This window comes from Xiphophorus hellerii, chromosome 20 (genome assembly GCF_003331165.1).
Source record: "Xiphophorus hellerii strain 12219 chromosome 20, Xiphophorus_hellerii-4.1, whole genome shotgun sequence".
Lineage (NCBI taxonomy): Eukaryota > Metazoa > Chordata > Actinopteri > Cyprinodontiformes > Poeciliidae > Xiphophorus > Xiphophorus hellerii.
In genome coordinates this window covers 7,970,344-7,991,698 of record NC_045691.1, presented here as the reverse complement: position 1 = coordinate 7,991,698, position 21,355 = coordinate 7,970,344, and the positions used below count along the sequence as shown (strand labels likewise).

Below are 21,355 nucleotides of genomic sequence, written 5' to 3'. Positions count from 1 at the left end.
TGCTACTAGCATACCTGCATCTGAGCCTAGAGAAAAACTCCTCTGAGCAATTTTGCAAGAGGGAAAGACTTTAGTTCTACCCGAAATGATGTGGCATCTGCAAGTTGGGTAACTGAGGTGGAAGAGCATTACAATGAGAGGGAGTTGAGAGTCTAAAAGAGAGTCACAGAGAGTTCACGTGTCTCTCTGTTGTAGGGAAAACGCAAAATCTGTGATTTGACATCTGCGCTCTGTAGCCCAGTAACATGGCATTGTATAACTGCATGTTTATTTTTGCTCCTGATTTTGAAAAGTCATCTTTTTACTCTTGAGCATTCATTAACAATTGTATTTTTTATCAGCCCCATGGGACTATCAATATTCATTAGTTACAGTACAAATAAATGAGATGTAATTTCCTAGGATTTCCTAAAATAGGAAACTGTGTAACTTTTTTAAAATTATAGCTGTCAATGACAGCATTTAGCCTAATTTTTGCTTCATTTTTATTGTCATGCCATGGGATTATGCCATAAATGAGGCCTTTATTTAAAGTTCCTACAAGGACTGCATTAGCCTTTCAGTAATATTTACTGACCCTGCTGGGCCATGTCAAGAAACTGCAGGATAAAGGTTGAGCTGGGTGTAATTTTCTGCAGCCCAGGCACAGCTGTTGACATTTGCTTTAATTCATCGGTTCAGGCAAAGGGTATTTTAGCAGTATGGATTACATTAGCCGCTATCTCCAAACTCTCATAGTTCAATTCATGGGGTCCTGCTTCTTTCCAATTAAGGGGAGTTGTGCTGTAAACAGATCCATGCTCCCTGCGCTCAGAGGAAGGACTATGTCTTATTTCATTCTGATTCCACTTTCCATCATGTGTTTGGAACGGGAGATGATGTAAATTATTTGTGACAGTTCTGACCCATTTGGAAATCTTTCCACACAACATGAGTTTCTGAACTCTTCCTTTCTTGCCCGTGTTGGTCCTAATGTTCTTGGTGGCCACAAAGAATTTTCATCTCAGCACCATTATAGCAAATTTTCATTAACCTGCTGCCTTTAAAATTATCTAGCTAGCAAGGACTTTTGATCGAATATATTTATTTTGGCGTGGAGTTTCTTTCTGTTTTAGATATATTCATAGCTTTTAAATATACAGTATATGCATATCCTTATAATTTTTTATTTAATTATAAATCATATGGTACTTTTATAGATTGTGTTTTGTTTTTATTTCCATGCTGTCTTAAAAAAGTAAACAAAATATTATCCTGAAATATCACTGATTAGGCAAAAAATATTTTTTCCCCCAAAAACAGCTTTTTATTTGTACAATTCTATAAATCATAAACATATTCAACAGCTATTGCTGTTACAACATAAGCAATAAAACACAACAATTAAATAAAGCCTAACAATTATTCTTGTATTAAAACATTTATTTTATATTATTAGTAGTAGTTGTTATAATTATTACAATAAACTGCAGTGTAAATCAGATTTGAGTTCAGATGTGATTTTTTGCACAAATAATTTGTGATTAAATGTTTGTCATTTAATCTTCTTTCTGCAGTCCTCTTGGTTGCATTTAGAAGTTTTGTAATTTCAAGAAAATCAAAAAAATAAGCATCTGGGAATGTTTAAACAAAGTAAATGCTATTTTTAGAAACCTTATCGTAGACACACACCAATAAATTCAATTTACAAAAACCGATACAATCCTGGTACCATTTCTGCTTCACCGAATGTACATTCATGCATGACTTGTTTTCTACCAATATTCGTTTTTCGTCTAAAAACTAGTAGAAAATATAAACATATTTGCTTTCTTAAGTCAACAAAAATGCACATCAAAATATAAAAAAAAACTAAATCAAACATCAAGACTGCCCTCCATAAAACTGTACATGAGAAACGAGAATTTACTCGTGGCTACAATTAACTGACGGATTGGTCCATGGATAAGTTACCACAAAGGCTAACAGTGAACTTTCTTTGGTCTTCAAAATGATCACATATGTTTTCCACTGCTTTGGTGATGACAGATGTGGCCAACAGAATTTTGTCCATGCTCTTGTCAAATTCCTATGATATTGCAAAGATACTGCGAATGCTCTTTTTTTTTTCATGCCATTATTCCTTTGCTCTTAATTTGGTTTTGGAGGTAATAGAACGTGGCTTTCTGGCAGTGCTGGCATTGGCAGATATCCTTTAACTTCACCCAAGAACTATGTTTCTAGTAGGAAATGACACAGGCACTTTAAAAAAGGTAAGAAAGCAATGTAAAAAAAGGCATTAATTTTTATATAATATTGTAATGAAAAGTGCAATGTTTTAAATCATTTCTGCACTCAATAAATGAATAGAATAATGTATTATGATAAATGTTGGATTAAACAATGAAGTGGTGATGTTTATATAAAAAATAATATAAAAAAGGTGTTTAGCAAAGCTGTCTTTATGAACAGTATTCAACAACATACCTCTAGCAGGAAAAATACTGGAATCATCAAATTATATTTGTTCAGATTATCTCTGATGTCAAATGTTCAACGTCTGCTGTGATAAATTTGTGTTTTAAAATTTAGATTTTCAACTCGGATTTTTCTTTCTTTTGGAAACATTATTTATGAATGTTTTAACAGATATTACCTTAGAATGGGTCATATTTTATTCTTAAAAACTATGGTTATACAATGATAACGATGCTTACAGAAAAGAGATATTTCATTGAATTATTCCACATTTACAACCAAATGTCGGAGAGATTCTCCAGCTACCGACTGAAGTTGGAATCTATGCTAGTATTGGGTGTAAATTGTATTTTGAGATGTAGGTAGAATAATTGTACTCCTAATTTGTGTTCCTTATTGACCTTATCTCCCTTGAAAAAGAGATGTTGATCTCAAGGCATTTCTTAGTTAAAAGTGTTCTTAGTTAAGTGAAAGTTAACTAAATAAATTATGCCCTTTGTCTTATTAAGTTATAAAGGCTAATGAGTTGCTCACATAGACATTACTAAATTTTCTATAATTTTCCATCCTCTTTAAATTCTACTTATCACGTGATATAAATTTGACTGAAAGCATCTTTATATTTCTGCCAACAATCCCAACTTACATTTCAATTATAGATTTATGCCTGATTTTATTATTTCTGTTACCTAAATAACAAATACAACATCAGTTGCAGATCACTGTAAACATGCCTTATCCCCGTTTTTCTCCCCAGTCTTACATTTTTACCCTCTGAGCTCTGACTTTTGAGTCTCTATCGGTTTTCTCTGATTCTTTGATATACTGAGCTCTTAGGGATTCAGGTGTCTGGGTTGACTGCTTATGGGTGGTCAAAAGGTAACAGCTCTGAGGGCTCGGAGTACCATTGGGGTCCCCCTCCCCACTGAACTCTTGAACCTTCTCCTCTCCTGCCCATGGGGTAAACCTCTTAACGCACGCGCCATTCTCCGCCAGGTCAGGCCAAGGTCTGTAGCCTTTCACGCGTTGGTTGCTAATGAGGTTTCAAAATCTCCAAGCAGGGTGAAGGCAGTCTGACCCACACTTGAGAAACTGAGGCTGTGAGAGACGGCAGTACCCTTAGTTTAAATTGCTTTTGACATAAAACCATCAAGCAATCTGCAGTAGTTTGGCTCTGAGGGAAACACCAAGAGAAGTAATAGTAACTCAAATGTTTAATTTGACCTCAAAAATGATCTCTGGATTTGCAGCTGTCTTTGGGTAAGTTCTTTCTGATGACTATCCAATGTGACATTTGTGGACATGAAAGCAGTCACAAACTTGTTAGCCATGTTCTTATGGTTGTGTATTAAAGGGACGCGTATTAAAGTTTAAACTCCAGGAATTTGGATTATTTCTCAAGGATTTTTCTTTTGTAAATCTTCGTGTGAGCTCAATGAAATGTGAAAAATATTGAATTAATTTGTTCTGTTATTCAGTGTAAGAAAACATATTGCTATGATATTAAATTGTCTTAAATCATTTTTCTTTTTGGTCTTTAAGCTTACCCTGAAATAAATAATGATGAAATACCAAGATACTAAGCTTTGAACAACTGTCCTAAAACTTAGTATGATATCTTTTTTCTGTTTTAGATCACTCCAAAATAAAATTTTGATTTTATTTTGCAGTGATTACCCAGCAATTTGTCACTTAGTGAGATGCAAACATTTTTTTTCTTATTTTTGAAAAGGGTACTGGACTACCAGTTTTATCATTTACTGTTGCAGAATCATAAGCCCCTGCCCTCTACTGCTTAAGAGTGTTCCACTGCTGAAGACCGTTCCACTGCTTGAGACCGTTCCACTGCTTAAGACCGTTCCACATTAAAGACTCCCCACTGGCTCATCTCACCTTACTAGAGCTCATTTCCACAGCAAAATGGAAACCCGAGGTAAAGTCTTTTTAAAATAAATTTAAGCAGTTACTAAACATAGTAACATTCAAAAATATTTTTAGAAGCATCCATAGACTATTGTTTTTTTTTCCTCTTTACATAATTTCAGAAATATAACTGTTGATGCATTTACTGCATTCTTTATATATCAGTTATGATTAGGCAGTTTAATTATTGTCAATTTGAAATAACCTTCAGTATGATATTCTTTTATAAATGAATTTATATTATTTTATTTTTGTATTTTAGATTTCATTTTTTTGCTGTAATTCCTAATTTGATATACTGTACATTTTAAATTCTTTTGAAAACTTCAAATGTTGCACTCATGAACCAATTTATAGTCCTTTATTTTAATTCTTTTATATTGTGAATATGACTTAATCCTTCCTTTTGTAAAACATCTGATATTTGCTGTTTATTTCTTTTATTTTCTCTTACATGTAATATGCAACAATATTAAACAGACTTTTTGTTACACTGCTTGATTTAATTCTATATTATAAACTACTCTTATTGCTCCGTGTAACTCCGTGTTAAGTACTAGGGGAGTTGCATACTGTTAGGCGATATAGCAGCTGCAGCTATACATTAAGCATGATTAGTTGCAAATAATATTTAATATATTACATTGTGCATAAGAAAAGAGAATAATTACCTGTTGGTAATTAGTAAGATTAACATTTAAATGTGCATCTATTATAAGGTTTTGTTTAGGTATGTTCTTTATAGATGTTAAATGATATAAAGGATAAATTAAACAGGCATAGGATTTAACCAGGATTAGTTTTTTTTTTTCTCTTCCCTTTTGAACTTAAAAATATCAATTGTGTTTAGGTTCAAGTTTTCATAATGCCCAATCTGAATTATAAAGCTTTACACGCATGGTTCTTTGTCACAAGGTTTAATTTATTTATCTGTGATTTAATATTAATAGAAACTATATTCTTATAATAAATAAGCTACATCGTCCCTGGTCCCATTCATATTACATCCATTTCATAAAGAAATCATGAAATACACTTAAAGTGAGAAAGAAATTTGCAAGATTCCACGTTCTTTCACTGCATGTAAATAAATTAACAAATAGAAAAGATGTAAAGCAGAGTTCTGATTTTATTAGATTTAACCTAGACTAGTGATAAAGACTATTTTCCATTTGGTTAGGGGTAGTTTTATATCACTACCATATTTTAAATTATAATTTTGAAACAGCAGTTACATGCTTCCCTGTCCGTTTTGTTTTCTTATTCTGAAATGACCAATATTGTAGTTGGTTTCAATTTAGTATATGGCAACTAATGGTTTCATGCATAGAAATATCAAATTGTATCCTACAATAGTTAAATAAAACAGACAAAGAAACAAATGGAGCTTGCTCCAAATTTATTTGGGGATTTTGATATAAAGATTTACTTTGTAAATAAATAGAAATAATCCTAATATTTGAATTTGGTATTATTAAATTCAAATTATTGAATAGTTTTTGCACCTGCTTATGTTTTTTTGTATTTTTTCAATATTTTACAGCTTGTTTAAAATTAATGCCATAATTAAACAACCCTGTGGGCTTTCAATTGTTCTTTGTCTAGAGTGGAAAAAATAGTTGAAATGTGGTAAAAAAAAAATCAACTACTGGCCACATTTTCTGTTTTTTGTAACAGATCTTATTTTTTATTGAGGAGAGTCAATTTGGGCTTTCCATTTTAGAAAATAAAACAATGACAATATTACAAATAATGAAATTGTTACATCATTCACAGGGTTACAGTCAATATACATTTATACAGAAATACAGGATCTCCCACATCAGTCACAGTGGTCTGAACCGGCACTGGTCTATTATGTGGGCATTAACAGATCAGTGGAACAGGGATATCCCCCTGACTGCAATAATCAGGAGCCAGAGTGGTATTTGGTGGAGGGGCTAGATGTTGGGGGCAGGTGGGAGCAACTGAGGGGAACACACAGTCACACAGGAGAGCACATGTGCCAGGACGCTGTAATGGTACAAATGTTTGTTCAACAGGGAAAAATACACGGGCTTACTCTTAGCAGCAGCCAGTATTTGTCCATCAGCAGCTTGCTCAAGTCTCCAAAACACTGGAGATTTGCCTACTGCAGAATTCACAAACTAAATGGGCTTGAAAATGTCAGTCTAAGAACATTTGAAACACATCAGTAGAGGGCGCCATGCTGCTTCCCACTGCAGCTGTTAAACTACACAACATGAGGCTGACTTCTTTATAACATGGATCGGCTCATGTTTATCATGTAACTGTAACACTCAGACTTTACCCTTTTCCTCCATCCTTTAAAAAATGGCACACTGTAAAGGGAAGGCTGAGTAGTTCTGCTTTGCATCACAGATATAAAGATTAAACACATTGTTTTGCTACAAAAAATGTAGTTCGAAAATGTGGAAAGCGATCATTGATGTCACAGCCAAAAAGCATTAAAAAAAAAGTAAAAACTTTTTGAATGAGTGCAGCAGGAGATTATGTATGTAAATTAAACAATGTGCACAATTATCTTTTTTAAATATATATATATTTACAAATAACCAACTGTCTGAGTAATCATAAAATAATAAAAATATCCAACTACATCTCTTAATTTTGATATCCATTGCCGTTTGAGGGAATAATGTCGCTTACATCAAAAATTCTGTCTCATTTCAGAGGAAATAAAAAATGATTACAGTGAAAATTCCTTCAGAAATATTCTTGCTATAATGTGTCACAGATGAATCAGAAGCCTCATTTTTTATACATTTTAACAATCCGTATTCAGTTGCTTAAATTAAACATAAGGGGCCCACTGTTCAATGTGCTCCCTAAACTGCAACAATGTAGAGTTGCAAGAATTCGATTACTTTTTAAAATTTTATAATGCAAATTAATTTTTTTCTAATTTCATAATGCAAATCTGAAATTTCAAATGCAAAAGTACTTGCCTTGCAAAAAAAAAAGGAAAAAAAAAAGAATAGACAGTAAGCAGAAGGGATTACCCACACCCTCTTTAAGGTAGTTCCTTAAAGGAAATGTCAAGAATAATTGCTTGATTAATAACTCAAAGTCTTGGCAGCATCCACAGACAAGCCTCTGAATGAGCTATAATGGGGCTGGAGTAAAGAAATACTGTACCTTGCCAGCCTTTCGCATACTGCAAATTAATTTCTTGCACATTAAGTGCTTTTCCTGATGACGGAATATTTCCCGTACTGTGAGAATACATGCTACATTTTAAAACAAAACTGATGAGTTGGTACATGCTGCGAAATAAAAAATAGAAGTGGGAAAAGGTCAGAAAAAACACTAAGTTTTGGTGGCATCTAGGTCACAGTACTGCCTCTCACTTTGCTTCCCCGTTTTCTGTGGCTCACGATTCTCCCCCTCTACTTTTACAAAGCGTTTTATGAAAAATTCCAGGGCAATATTTGCTATTATGTATCCTGCTGCAGAGGCAAAGAAAAAAAAATCAATCCCTCTCTGCTTTAAAGTCAGTGGACAGCTGGGGGTAAAGTAAGATAGGATGACAGTGGTGGAGTAACTGAGGTTTCTCTCTTTTTTTTTTCAAAGAGAGTGTTTAGTGCCAAAGCTGCCTGTAGTGGGACCATGAAAACTCAGGACAGCGTCTGAAGGTTTGGTTCAAGTAAACATGAGAAGCATTGTCCAGCCTGGAGGAATCTCAGTGGCACATACCATTAGGACAAGACAAGACACAACTGCTACGCTGTTGAATGTTAATATGCCTGCTGCCGCTGATGCGTTTTAAACACACCAAGACTGAACCAGACAACTGGCCAAAGCCGACTAAGAGTAGATCAGAGGGAGCCGTTTGACAGGTGGTCGACAGGCATGTGTGTTATCAGGAGGACAGAGAGAAGAAATCGGTGCCTGGGCAGAGAAGCTGTGATCGGGGTGCAGCCGCCCCACTGTGACCAGACACATCTGACCGATGGCTCACAGCTGGAAACCCATGTCTGTCTGTCAGCTCTCAGGGCAGAGCCTGGCAGGAGCTCGGCACTACTGCTTATCATTTATTGGTTGTGTGCATAAACCCATGTCTGATTTACCATCTCTGAAGAGTCACGGGGTTTCCTTGAACTCCATCTCCCCCTTTACAAAACTTACAACAGGTTAACAGCAACAACACAAACCAGGACTGGCAGTTCTGTATTCATGTAACAATTAGTCCTCATAAAATAATATACAATGAATGCATACATGTGAAGAACAGAAGCTTTTACAAGGTAAAGCTTTATCTACATGGTTTTGTGCATGATTTGTCCTTCAAAAATAAATGGAAAGCAATGGAGGAAGATCCCGAGAGTTGCTAACAAAAAATAAACTCAAACTCATGGGAACAATAGAAATTCAAAAATAGTCATACCAGAATTGCAACAATGTAGCACACATTTTAGTTTTTATTCAACAAATGTATGACTGTGACATGACTGTGAATGTAAAACAACTGTGTGGTATCAAAACTTTAATCATTGAAGCATAAACATCCTTTTGTTTTAAACAGGAAAACTGGAAGAATACTGAATATAGTACTAGACTAATCGCTGCAAATCAAAGCACTGTGAAATTAACCACTCACTCAGCATGCTATCAAACACAAGATTCGACACTGTTAGAAGCTACCTTTTTCTTTGTGTGTGACATGTGAGTGCAACATGTGCAAGTATGCACAGACGGCACTTCAGATAAACACCCTGACGGAGGATGCTGTAACTGGATTATTTTGTCTTTATGTAGAGCAGGGGTCTCAAACTCCAGTCCTCGAGGGCCGCAGTCCTGCAACTTTTAGATGTACCTCTGCTGTACCACACCTGAATAGAATAATTAGGTCATTAGCAAGGCTCGGAGAACTGATCTACACAAGGAGGAGGTAATTAAGCCATTTCATTCCAGTGTTTTGTACCTGTGGCACATCTAAAAACTGTAGGTCTTCGGCCCTCGAGGACCTGGAGTTTGAGATCCCTGATGTAGAGTCTGATGTAAACAGTAGAACCTGTTTTTTTTTTTAAATCTTTTTCTAAGAATCTCTGCTGGAAGTCAGTTTTGCTAGTTTTTGCACAAGCTAAAACGATGCAGCTAGAGGCAACAACTACTTAAATCCTCCCTGTAGTACCTGTAGTCATTTCTTCAGCTCTTGAACTAATCGCCTAGAATAACTATCTCTGAGTCATCATGTTATGGCAGGTCAAGTGCATCTGATATGTACAGCACAGGATCATGACTAGAGTGTGAAGGGGAAGAGTTCTATTTGGCAGACTGTGAATATTTCACTGTGAAAAAAATAAACTAGTCTTTAGTTAGAGGAAGCATGGTAAGAGGGATTCTTCAATACAAAATATCAACATTAAAATTTCTCTCAGTGAGAGAAAAGTTTTTCCCATTTTCTGTCGAGCTGATTTCACTGCAAGATTTGTCCATTTCACTGATTGTGGTTTTAACATCAGTCTATGCCACAAGTTGTCCATTTCATGGTTTGCATTTCTTTTCTTTTTTTTCATTTTTTATTTACCTGTGGTACCAGTTGGGCGTGCATGTCAAGTTCCCCTTTGTCCTCCAAAAGGCCACAGAGAAGAACACTGCGTTTCCACATGCGGTCCAAAATTTAAAACAAAAGACAATTTCCACACTTTGTTGAAGATCCTTTCTTCAACTCTTCCTTTGTTTCTTTTGTTGCCCTTTTAAAGGGTAGCTTTCCTACTCAGTTCTCTAGTGTACAACCTCATATCATCTATAAATTTAGATAAACTCCTTTCCATATCAGTATTTTTTTCTTTTCTTTAAAAAAAATCTTTACAAAATTAGAAGAATTAACAAAAAAAGGGGGGTAATAAATGTTGAAACAAATAAAATTGGGGGAAGATTGAAAACTGATTTGCTGGTCACTTCTAACCTCCCGTGTTTCTGGCTCTAATGGTGGGTTTGGCTGTGGGCCTCCTGGATTCTTCAGCACTTTGACTTGCAGCTGTCACAGTCTCTCCACAACTTATCCCAAGAATGGAGTGAGAGCCAGGAAGGAGGGAGAGGAGGAGGAGAGAGGGAACAGGAGAGGGGAACGTGAGGCTTGATAGCAGCCTGGTGGGAAGACCAGACACAATGCCACACAGGAAAAAAGAAAATCCACTCCATTCTCCACGTCCAGAGCCCTGTCTCCCAACACCTTTTGCCCCCTGTCTGCTCCTCTCAGGAGGGTCAAACCTCCACTGACTGAATCTGGTTCATCTGTGCACGCATCATCTGGACGCTGTTCAGGATCTTCTTTTGATGCCCTGCTAAAGTCACACCAATCCTCAAGATGTCACTGTGAAGCACAAAAACAGATGTCAGCATAATGTTACCACTGGCTATATACAATATTTTATAACCCACCTACATATTATTGATGCATGTATATAAAACAAAAATGTTGAATGCTTCAAAAAGCAATACATATTCAATACAACAGTAGTCTGCTGGGTAAAATCAGATGAGAAACAAGAGAGCAGCAGTAAAAGACCAAGTTTTAAAAGAGTTTCCTGCGTCTATTTATTATGCATATATATATATATATATATATATATATATATATATATATATATATATATATATATATATATATATATTTGTAGGGGTGTGCGTGCATGTGTGTGTGTTATTTTGCTAAATACACCTTTGGATTATGGATCTACAGAAAAAGAAAGTCTTTACAATTATCATAATCGTGAACAATTTGTTAGAACTAATGGACATCTGAGAATAATAATATAAAATCTGAGATTCCACAAGACTTTGTTTTGAAACCACTATTGTTTGATCTATTAAAAATATGTTTTCCGCTACTTTAGTTTTTTTCTCTCCTGTAACAATTAGATTTTTTCTTCATAGAAATGTTTCATAACAATGGCTAAAAACTGTGCTGATCTTAAAAATATTTTCCATCGGTTCAGTCTGAATTTGTTATCTCCAAAAGTACACACTTATTGTAACCTTTCTTCCATCTTAACATTTTTCTTTTTTTGTTGTCCATTGGTTTGCTATGAGTCTGTTGTGACATGCTGTAAAAATTATTATATTCAATTAACAGAAGTTTTCACTGATTTGTTGGTGTATCACATTTTATGGAGCAAAAGTAATCCTTAGATTGACATACATACATGTTTTTCTACTACAGCTTACTCTATTTAAAGACCTTTCACTATATAAAAGTGGCAGCAATGCAAACATTATTTAGTCACTACAGGGCAGCTATTTATCTATTACACAATACATTCCTCCTACTCCTATGCTGCATCTCAGCAGTAACCACATTTGTTGGATTACACATTACCATCTGTTTGTCTGAAAAACTGAAGCTAAACATCTCTGTGGGCTGATCTCTGGCTTGTATTGTTGTACCCTGACAGGAAATGACTTTTGTTGTTTCTGTACAAGCGAGATGATACTTTTTCCAGCAACTTAACCCCATGTGCTCCTTTTCCCTCTTTAAAGTAAGAATCAACAGGGCCCTGTTTAACACATGAAAAAGGCTTTTAAAAATCCAAAGCTTTAAGTTATTGTGTCCCACTGTTTAGAGTCCCAGCTCCGAACATTATTTGAAAATAGCATCCAGAAATAGCAGAGTCTTGTTTCTGCTAAGATTTAAACCCCAAACCTCTGAACACCCACTACTTTTCAAAGTTTTCTCTTGCACTTATCAGACTTTCAGTGCAGGCCAAGGTATCATTAACACTTACTCCATGGTCATCTGAGACACCACATCAAATGTAGAAAAGTCAGAATTGGCAAAGTTTTCTTTGTACTGGCCCATTTTGATGGCATCCAGCCACTCATCCACAGTGCTGAAGGTGGAGAAGTCTGGGATGCTGCGGTCCAGGAGAGGGAGGTGGACCCTACAGGGGAGATAAGAAAGACGGATCAAGAATAATAATAGTTCAAAGTGGAAGATCTAACATCATGGTCAGTCCAGACCACCTGCAGATGATTCAAACATGAATTATTATGTTACATTTTCAAAATGTTTGACAGCACGTAGAGAATCCCACAAGTCTAATCCATGAAAAAATATTTTCCAAACTGTTTCCTCATAAAGGGTATTTTCCAAATGAGGTGATAGTCTTCAGGGAGCCAGCGTATTCACTGAATGTCTGTGGAAAATCTGGGTTGTGGTTCTGCACTATACCGCAAATGAAAGTACAGGCCGGGATAATGGAAATCAGCAAAGCCCTGGCCCTGACAGCAAACTAACACCCAAAGCAGAGAGGCCTGAAAATGTTTTGTTTAAAAAAAAAAAACTGCAGAGCTGCTCCAACCCCAGGGTTGCCTGGAGCATTCGTGGGAAGGTTTGGATCGATCAAACCAAAAGGCTTTAATTTACATAACCGCTAGGCGCCAGGAAAAACAAAGAAAAACTGCATTTGGCAAATGTGAAGAGTGCCACAGATGACACTGTCGCAAAAGCAGAAATATTTTAGTCAACAATTGAAAGCCTTGGTACTGACAGAAGCTGAGATGAATCATACACTTAAAGATGTAATCCATATCAGTGTGGAAGAAACCAAAATAAAAAGGCTTATTTTCTGTGATGCCAATGGAGACATGAATAAACGCACAACCAAATACCTTACGGGGAGAAGAAGGAATCACAAAAAGGAGAAAAGTGCAGACTGAAAATACAGAGACTCAGCTTGTGTTTTACTTACCCTGAAGATAAAGGAGTCATAGCTTTCAGTGTGTTCGGATTACGGATCATCTTGTCGAGGTTGTTAACAATCTGGCTAAACTTGGGACGGTTGTTACGGTCCTTTTGCCAGCAGTCCAACATGAGCTGGTGCAGTGCGTTGGGACAGTCCATCGGCGGGGGCAGCCGGTAGTCCTGCTCTATAGCATTAATGACCTGCGGGGGGGAGATACATCACTTTAAGGAAGATATCACATATCAAAACATGCAGTTTCCCACGAAAAAATAATTAAATCTGAACAGATCTATAAGGAAGCAGAAAGTTTTTGACAGCACTGTATGATGTGACACAGATGCCTACTTAATTTACCTACTCTTCAAAATGCTTCAAACAATAAAACATATCATTTAAGTAAATGAATTTTTTTTTTAGAATTTCAAAATATCATTGATTTCTAGTGGTTTCAAAAATAAACTGCTTAAAAGGTTTTAAGCAGTTTATTTCAATTTTTCATTGTTGTTTTCAAAAGAAACAATAGAAAAGTTCTGTAGAGTTAACTGGATGTTCCATTTTCCTGACACACTACTTTGATAGTGTGTACACTGATATCAAAACCTGTAAAAATACAGACTAGGTGTTTTTTTTAACAACATACTCTGTGCTAAAAATTGGATAATCAATCACCTTTTTTACTGTATTTAATGTTCAGTTCCCATAAAGCAACTTTACAGATATGTCTGACACTTGTATACAGAGGTAGTGCATAGTTAACAGAGAGGAACAACCCCAAGCACACTTGCAGGAAGGGCACACAATCCCCTGCTCATTATCAGGGTCATTAAAGAAACTCCATTCAGACGCAGATTAATCTTATTCACAAGACCTCCAAACGAGGACCCCGATGGAGCAGAAACACTATCTGGAGCTGCTAATATGATAACCGTTGAGGTTCTCAGTCCCTCTTAGCACATTAGTGTTCTCACTTTCAATTTGAAACTATTTTCATTATCTCTCTCCCCATAATTTGCTCTCTCCTTCACTACCCAGAGGGAAACAGAAAATGGAGACTCCAGTCAAGAGCAGAAATTGTCCACTGAACACTGCTGTGCATTTCAAATGATCTGATTATGTCTGTGTGTAAAGTGTGGGGGAATTTTCACATAAAACCCTTGTGTTTAGCCAAGAGAAAGGAGACACCATTGACAAATTTTATCTCAGAGGAATTTGAGGCTTTATTAGAACGCAGCGAACCAAAAATATATATGTGCACTGAGAGTTGGGGAATAAATGTTTTAGGGTGGCCCCTAGCCTAGAAAAATTAACAGCACCAGTGAAAGTGACAAAAAGCTTGTTAAATACGTACATCTTGATTGGTCATGTCCCAGTAAGGTCTCTCTCCGTAAGACATGACTTCCCACATGACAATCCCGTAGCTCCACACATCGCTAGCTGAGGTGAACTTCCTGTATTGGATTGCTTCGGGAGCAGTCCATCGGATAGGGATCTTCCCTCCCTGTGAAAATGAGGGGAATGACCCAAGTGAGGCAAGTGACACCGAAACCTGACCGCCACAGTCTGGAGAGACACTATTCACAGAAACAATACTAATTGTAATCCAAACTGGGAGGTGAATATAACAAAACTTTTAGGAGGGAAAGTGCGGTACATGGAACATTCTAGACAGAAGAAGGATGAGGAAAACAAGTGGAGAAATGACATTTGTCCTGATAAGGGGGAACAAAGTGGGAGGGCACTACGGCATGTACGTCAATCCCTGGTTTAGTCCTTAAAATAACACAAAAAACAAACCTTCTGGCAGAACTATGCAAAGAGTTGTCAAGCAAGGACTCATTTGACTTATTTTAGAACACTGATAATATCCACCAAAATCAGTTGAGTGTGTACACAAGGTAAGAGTTCAAATATTTTATTACCAGAGCGCTTGTGTACGTAGGATCTGATGTATCGTCCTCCAAGAAGCGTGAGAGACCGAAGTCTGACACTTTGCACACAAGGTTGCTGTTGACCAGGATGTTCCGAGCAGCGAGGTCACGATGCACATAATTCATGTCAGCAAGGTACTTCATGCCCGAAGCAATGCCACGTAGCATACCAACAAGCTGGATCACAGTGAACTGCCCATCGTTTTGCTGAGGAAAAGATATATTAGGTCATAAATTATTTATAGATCAAAAAGAAAACAAGTCTCTTAATACATGAGGCTCACATGACAATATTATACTGCAGTAAACTTAAAATGGATAAATCTCAAGGTGAAATTTGCTTCAGTAACAGATCATTTCTGGGGTTGCTTGAAAAAGTATTTTATTGGGTTTTAATGGCATCTCTGAGTATTTATGTTTAGATAACTTTTTTGATTTCTGATATAACCTCAGAAAAACAACTTTATTCTTATTTTATTTTATGCAGGGACCACTATACTATTTAGACCGTCCACAAAATGCACTGCTTTCGTGGTTGCAGTTTAACTCTTCTTTTAAACACATGTAAATTCTAAGCATATACTGCATTATAGAAAAAAATAATGTTTTGTTAAAGCATTTTATAAAGCAGCTTTGACAATGTTCCTCCAAGTTATTTGTTTTTTAGATTATGTGTAAAGTCTGCCTGTTTGAATCAGTTTGTTGAGACTTCAGTATTTATGTTGTACTAACAGTGAAGAATTACTAAACTGAGCTGTTGAGAGCTTACCTCTCTTCTGTTATGCATTCTAGCATATAAAAACACCATATGGATGTGTTAACAAGGTCAAAAGCTTGATTCTCACCGGGGGTGGCCTTTAACCACCAAACTGCCAGCCATATGCCAGTTTTTTTTAGATTTTTACTTTGGTTGTCTTGTTTGATAATAACCTTGCAATGGCTCAACCTTTTGATCAAAGTTTTATGCAAAATGTCTTTGTTCGCATCATGAATCACAATTAAGATATGAATTAAGACATATACCAGAAAAATATGCATGGACTGGAGAGAGCTACAATGATTAGGGTGATGGCAAGTAGGTCTGCCAACATCAAAGATTTCATCACCAAAGACAGACAGGAAAAATACCAGTGGACAGAAAAGTCTCGTCAGCCTTTATAAGAAGGATTTCACTGCTGCGATATAAGATTTTTTGTAGTGATTATTGAGAATGCCTTTATTTACTAAATTGCAAAAAAAACAAAAAAAACACATTTGTTGCATTAGTTTTATTATCCTACCTCGTGATGTGTTTTATCGGAAAGCTCACTCAATACTTTCACAATCTCTTTGTTCTTAAACAGCATTGTTTACACATGTCTAAACCTTCTAATGTTTCCTTGTGCACTATTGGGGCCTTAATGGAGAAGGGTGAAGACCAGGTGCTGCTGGTAAGAGTTCTGACATTGTGGAATGGAATAATTAAAAAAATTCTTCAAACTGCCCAAAGGTCACCGAGAAAGACCTGGAATTAACATCAACTGTTTTTATGAAAATAATTAATAATGCGCTTAGTGACAATGACATCTATACCAGTTCACCTCACAAGAAAAGACATTTTGAAACTTGTTTAAAGTTTGATGCCCATTTAGACATTTCAATTAATAACAGGTAAATTAAATAGATTATTTATCTATTCATGATTAGATAAATAATGATAGGATTAGATCATTATTTATCTCCCTGAATTTCAGTGCAGGAATGGCACTGCACTTTATCCTAACATTACCTTTAGTGACAAGATTGAGGAATGAACATGTAGTTAGTACAGATCAAACATAATAAAGTTATTTTCAGCACACGTTTTAAGAGGGAATCCTCTTGGTGCTGCACACCAACAGGTTTTGGTTTCCTCTGTGGGACTAGGCAGGACTGAGCTGGGACTGGCTGTCTGCATACAGCTGTCCCCCTTTCCTGTTCTGGTGACGGCTTTATACCCCATGCTCGGGTAGTGTCTGGAGCAGTGGTGCAGCTGTGCCTCCAACTGGGCACACCTGCATTACTTCCACCACCCACCATGATGCTGATGAAACCAGAAGACCCCGGATAATGGGGCATGGGAGCATAAGGTTGAGTGTACACTGACAGAAAAAAAGCTAACAGTGGAAATAGCAGAGCAGGCGATAAAGGCACAGACCGCAGCAAAAATTCATACAACCTATTTCTCTTTCTAACATTTTAATCCTCATTAGCTGAGTGGATAACTCTCATCATGCCAAGCTGCCCATCCTTGTGTAGCACAGCAATTAAACAGGATGTATTATTCATGAAACCTTTCTCACACATACACACTAGCACCTAATCTAAAAGCCATCTTGGCATATACTTTAATTGGACCAAATCCCCCTATGTGATTTGGGTCAAGTCAGGGGAAAGACATACCCCCAAATAATGTCAGTAAAGGTCTTGTTTGAGTTTCAAGAAATAACTCATGGAAGTCTGGAGTTCATTGTGTTTATTTTCTAAGCTTATAGGTGGCTCGAGATTCAGTCCCAACTATGATCTCTCAATCCCCGCTCCATTTCCTCAGCTTGTTTTTTCTACAGCAGTTAAGCCAAACCTTCAGCAGGCAGCTCAGTAGTCTCTACTGCCGCTGTTGCAAACAAACAGCCATCAATTGCTCTAAAAGATACAAATCATGTTCAGAGGCTTTGACACTGTCAGCAGCTGTTGCCAAACTGTCACTGTTGGGTGCTACAAAGCTTTACTGTTGTTTTCAAAGCAGTGGGCTGTCAAATATGTTTAACATGCATCTACATATACAGAAAAACAGCTTTCACCGCAAGATCAGATTCCCCCTGCAAAACAAACAAACAAACAAAAAAAAACAAACTGATCCTTTGCCTCTCCGAGGTCAGAGACAGAATGCAAATAAAGGCTCAGAACCCAGGCTCAGCGGTGCGCTGACAGGGGGTTTTATGTTGAATTCAGGATGATGGCTTTGATGTAGTCTTGGAGGAGGAAGTTAATACTGACAACTTGGGATGGTTGTCAGTGGTAAAGACAGTGTTTAGGCACCTTAAGCCTACAGTGAAATTGTATTTTAAAGTTAAAAAAAAAAAAAAAACTTTTATAAATGCCTGATTTCTAAATGTGTTGTTTATACACATACAGTTTACTGTTCTATGAAACATATTTAAAAGTATTGGTATGGTATTTCATAGACATACACCTTATAAGCTAGAAACTTTTTCACAGTAAACCTTGATTTTTACCCACCCTATCTTGGAGATGGGCACCCACCCACCTATTTGGTGATACCTCTTAGGTATCACCAAATAATAGACTATTATCTACATCTGCTTTTGTCATCACAAATGTCTTAAGTCTACTAAAGTGTATATATTCTTTTTAAATGATCTTTAATTGAGGATTGCTATGGCTTTATTCATGAGCATGACTTTCACCTGTTGCTTGGTCATTTTAAACCAGTGCTTTCCAAACATTCCAGCTTCTAACCCAGTATATAGTACACTAATAACTGGATTAAGTTTATAAATTTAAACTATAACACAATTAAAGAAGGTGATAATAAAAGCAAACCAGCCTCATAAACCACTACACTATGTTGAATAATTAATTTCTGCTGTTTTTAACCTTCTGAAAGGATTTTGTTAAAAATATGCATGATTAGAAATATTCTTTTCATTTATTTTTATTGCAGGAAATGATCTAAAGACCCCCACCTTTTCTATATCATAAACCGCAGATGAGTCAGAGCCCCAACATTTGGAAACAACTTCTCTTGACATTTTTGGATATAAAATGTAACGAATCAGCATACAAAATATGTACAAAGTCTTTCTTCACAGTCAATGAACCCATTTATGAATCATGGAGTCCATTCAGGTATTTCTCTGTACATTGTCTTTGCATATTCAAAAAAAAAACAATTTAAAAGCTGTTTTAAATAAATAAAGTGAGAAAGCTTATGTGTAATTCTTATAAGGCATTCTTACTATGCTTACTGAGGGTGTTTGAATAACAGGTATCTCAAATTATTAATTCTCTTTTAGAAAACACCATATATCATGAGCCCCCGTTATTTGTACACTGCTCTATTCATTCACTTAAAAAGGCGACAACATCAAATAGAGTAGAAGCAAGCATGCAAAACCATCAGAACATAAGACTTGATTATCTATCTATCCCAACACAGTTAGTGATGGGCTGTGTAATATGTCATCCAATAGTGGTTTCATATTTAAACATATGACATTTATTTTAAGTCTTGAAAAGAATCGGAATAATTTAACGTGGGATCCAAAAGGAGACCATGGAGGTTTCTATATAACATCCCTCGTTGGGGAGACTTGTGAAAATTAAAAAATCCAATGAACTCATGAGCACTTTATATTTCATGTCAGGGAGCAGAAGACAAAAAAATAATTAGAATTTCATAAGCATCCATGCGTGGTGCTGCATAATAAGAAGTGAGCCCAACAGTGACAACAATTCTTCGCTCCACCTGACAAGACACTTTATGAAACAGAGCACAGTAAAGACTGACAGAAAATATTATTGAGATATGAGTTAAAAATGAGCATTTGCAATTGAGTGCAATAACTCTCCGTTGGTAATAAGGAGCTACTACGGTAAAATTACCTCTAGCAGTTGAATTTGATTAATCTTTATTATGCGAGTTGTTGAATTGTTTTCTGGATATTAGTATGCTGTATGCGGAGCAGGACTGATTGCCTCTTGTCAGCTTTTGACAGATAGTTTGAAGGCATCTCAAGAGTTGTTTAGTGAAGTAGAATATGCTAGACAGAGTTGTCATAAACTTATTATGCTGAGATCATTGAATCATCTCTTTTATCCTCGTCAAAGCACAAGCTTTGTACAGGGACCTCCAAGCTTCAAAGGAGGCAGTTTTTGAGGCCAACACTGTTGTTAGAGCTATCATTACTCTGTAGAGCGGTAAAATTGTTAGCAGTAAAAGTAGAAGCATAAAAACTGCTATAGGGGAAACATTTCTGGTTTCTTACTCTCAGGAAGGTATCAAGGGATCCATTCTCCATGAATTCAGTGATGATCATTACAGGACTGCTCTTGGTGACCACTCCTTCAAGATGAATGACGTTAGGATGGTCAAACTGACCCATGATGCTGGCCTCGCTCAGGAAGTCTCTCCGTTGCTTTTCGGTATAGCCAGACTTCAGGGTCTTTATGGCCACAAACATCTCTCTTTTTCCCGGGAGCTTTAAGTTGCCGCTGCACACTTCCCCAAACTCCCCTGTTAAAAAGTAACATGGAAAATAGATCAATTTATAAATCCCCCATAATTAAATGTGCAACTAGAAATATGCAGCATTCCTGCACCTACTTTGACTTAGTAAATAGCTTTAGAAAATGCTGTATTCTAATCCTGTTTCAGTAAGATTTCTTCCTTACCTGCACCAATGACCTGTTCAATCTTCACGCAGGATATATCAATCTCCTTGGCAAACTCCCTCACTGCCTCATTTGGGTCCTCATACGTGAATGGATCAATGTAAATCTTCATTCCTGGAGACACTTGGAAGATAGGAAAGAGCCACTATAATATTTAATTGATGTGGTCATGTTAGTAGACCTATGGGCCAGACAGTCAAATGCAGTGAGATACAGCAATAATTCATTCATGTTCCATTTCCACTATCCTGTGCAATTATGGGATATTTTTTTTTCTAAGACATAAAGGCAATGAAGGCTGGAAGATGGAGGAGGTACTGTAATTACAAACGGTGGTTATGACAAGTACCTTATGGCCACTGTGTGTGGTTGTTCAGTCAGCAAGGACATGACACCTTCAGTCATCTTATCTGTGATTTAGTGGGTTAATATATATATCATCTCCAGTGAGCCACAGTGCCATTAACACTCAGGAGAGGAACCGGGGTCCTGTATTGGCATTGCTCAACTCCACCTCTAGAAATAAATTGGCTGTCCTAAGCTGCAATGCCAGGTAAATTGGCTTAAGGTGGCCTTTAAGTGTGTGAGGACTTAAGTGTCCTGAGTTTTAAATCCGATTATAGTGCACATACCTCCACATCAGACCTCAGGCCATCTGAATGGATGCACAACTCACACATGGTCGGCTGCAGTGCAAGAATAGCATGCACATTGCCTGAAAACCTGGCAGACTACAGCAAGAAAACATGCTGCAGAAATGGAACAGATGGAAAAGATCTTACCCGGTGCAACCCCCCATTACTAAAGCCCACAATCTCTTCTCAAGCTGAAGCACAGTTCAAAAGACCACCTTCCTTTAATGGCAAAGACCACCATAAACACGGGCAAAAGCCTGAACTGCGA

General features: G+C 36.7%; 1 protein-coding gene across 4 annotated transcripts in view; it reads right to left on the bottom strand.

The window, feature by feature from the left end:
• Positions 1-9,387: 9,387 nt before the first annotated feature.
• ephb2b (eph receptor B2b) overlaps positions 9,388-21,355 on the bottom strand; it is a 122,721-nt gene continuing 110,753 nt past the window's right edge. For 2 of the 4 annotated variants that reach the window (XM_032549471.1, XM_032549472.1), the window contains exons 11-17: positions 20,453-20,575; positions 20,047-20,294; positions 15,011-15,226; positions 14,440-14,589; positions 13,098-13,291; positions 12,132-12,287; positions 9,388-10,720 (exon numbers count right to left, since the gene is read on the bottom strand). In XM_032549471.1, coding sequence (XP_032405362.1) covers positions 10,612-10,720; positions 12,132-12,287; positions 13,098-13,291; positions 14,440-14,589; positions 15,011-15,226; positions 20,047-20,294; positions 20,453-20,575 — 1,196 coding nt within the window. In that variant the 3' untranslated portion in view covers positions 9,388-10,611. The remainder of the gene's footprint in view (positions 10,721-12,131; positions 12,288-13,097; positions 13,292-14,439; positions 14,590-15,010; positions 15,227-20,046; positions 20,295-20,452; positions 20,576-21,355) is intronic. The other 2 variants (XM_032549473.1, XM_032549474.1) reach the window with 1 other exon arrangement.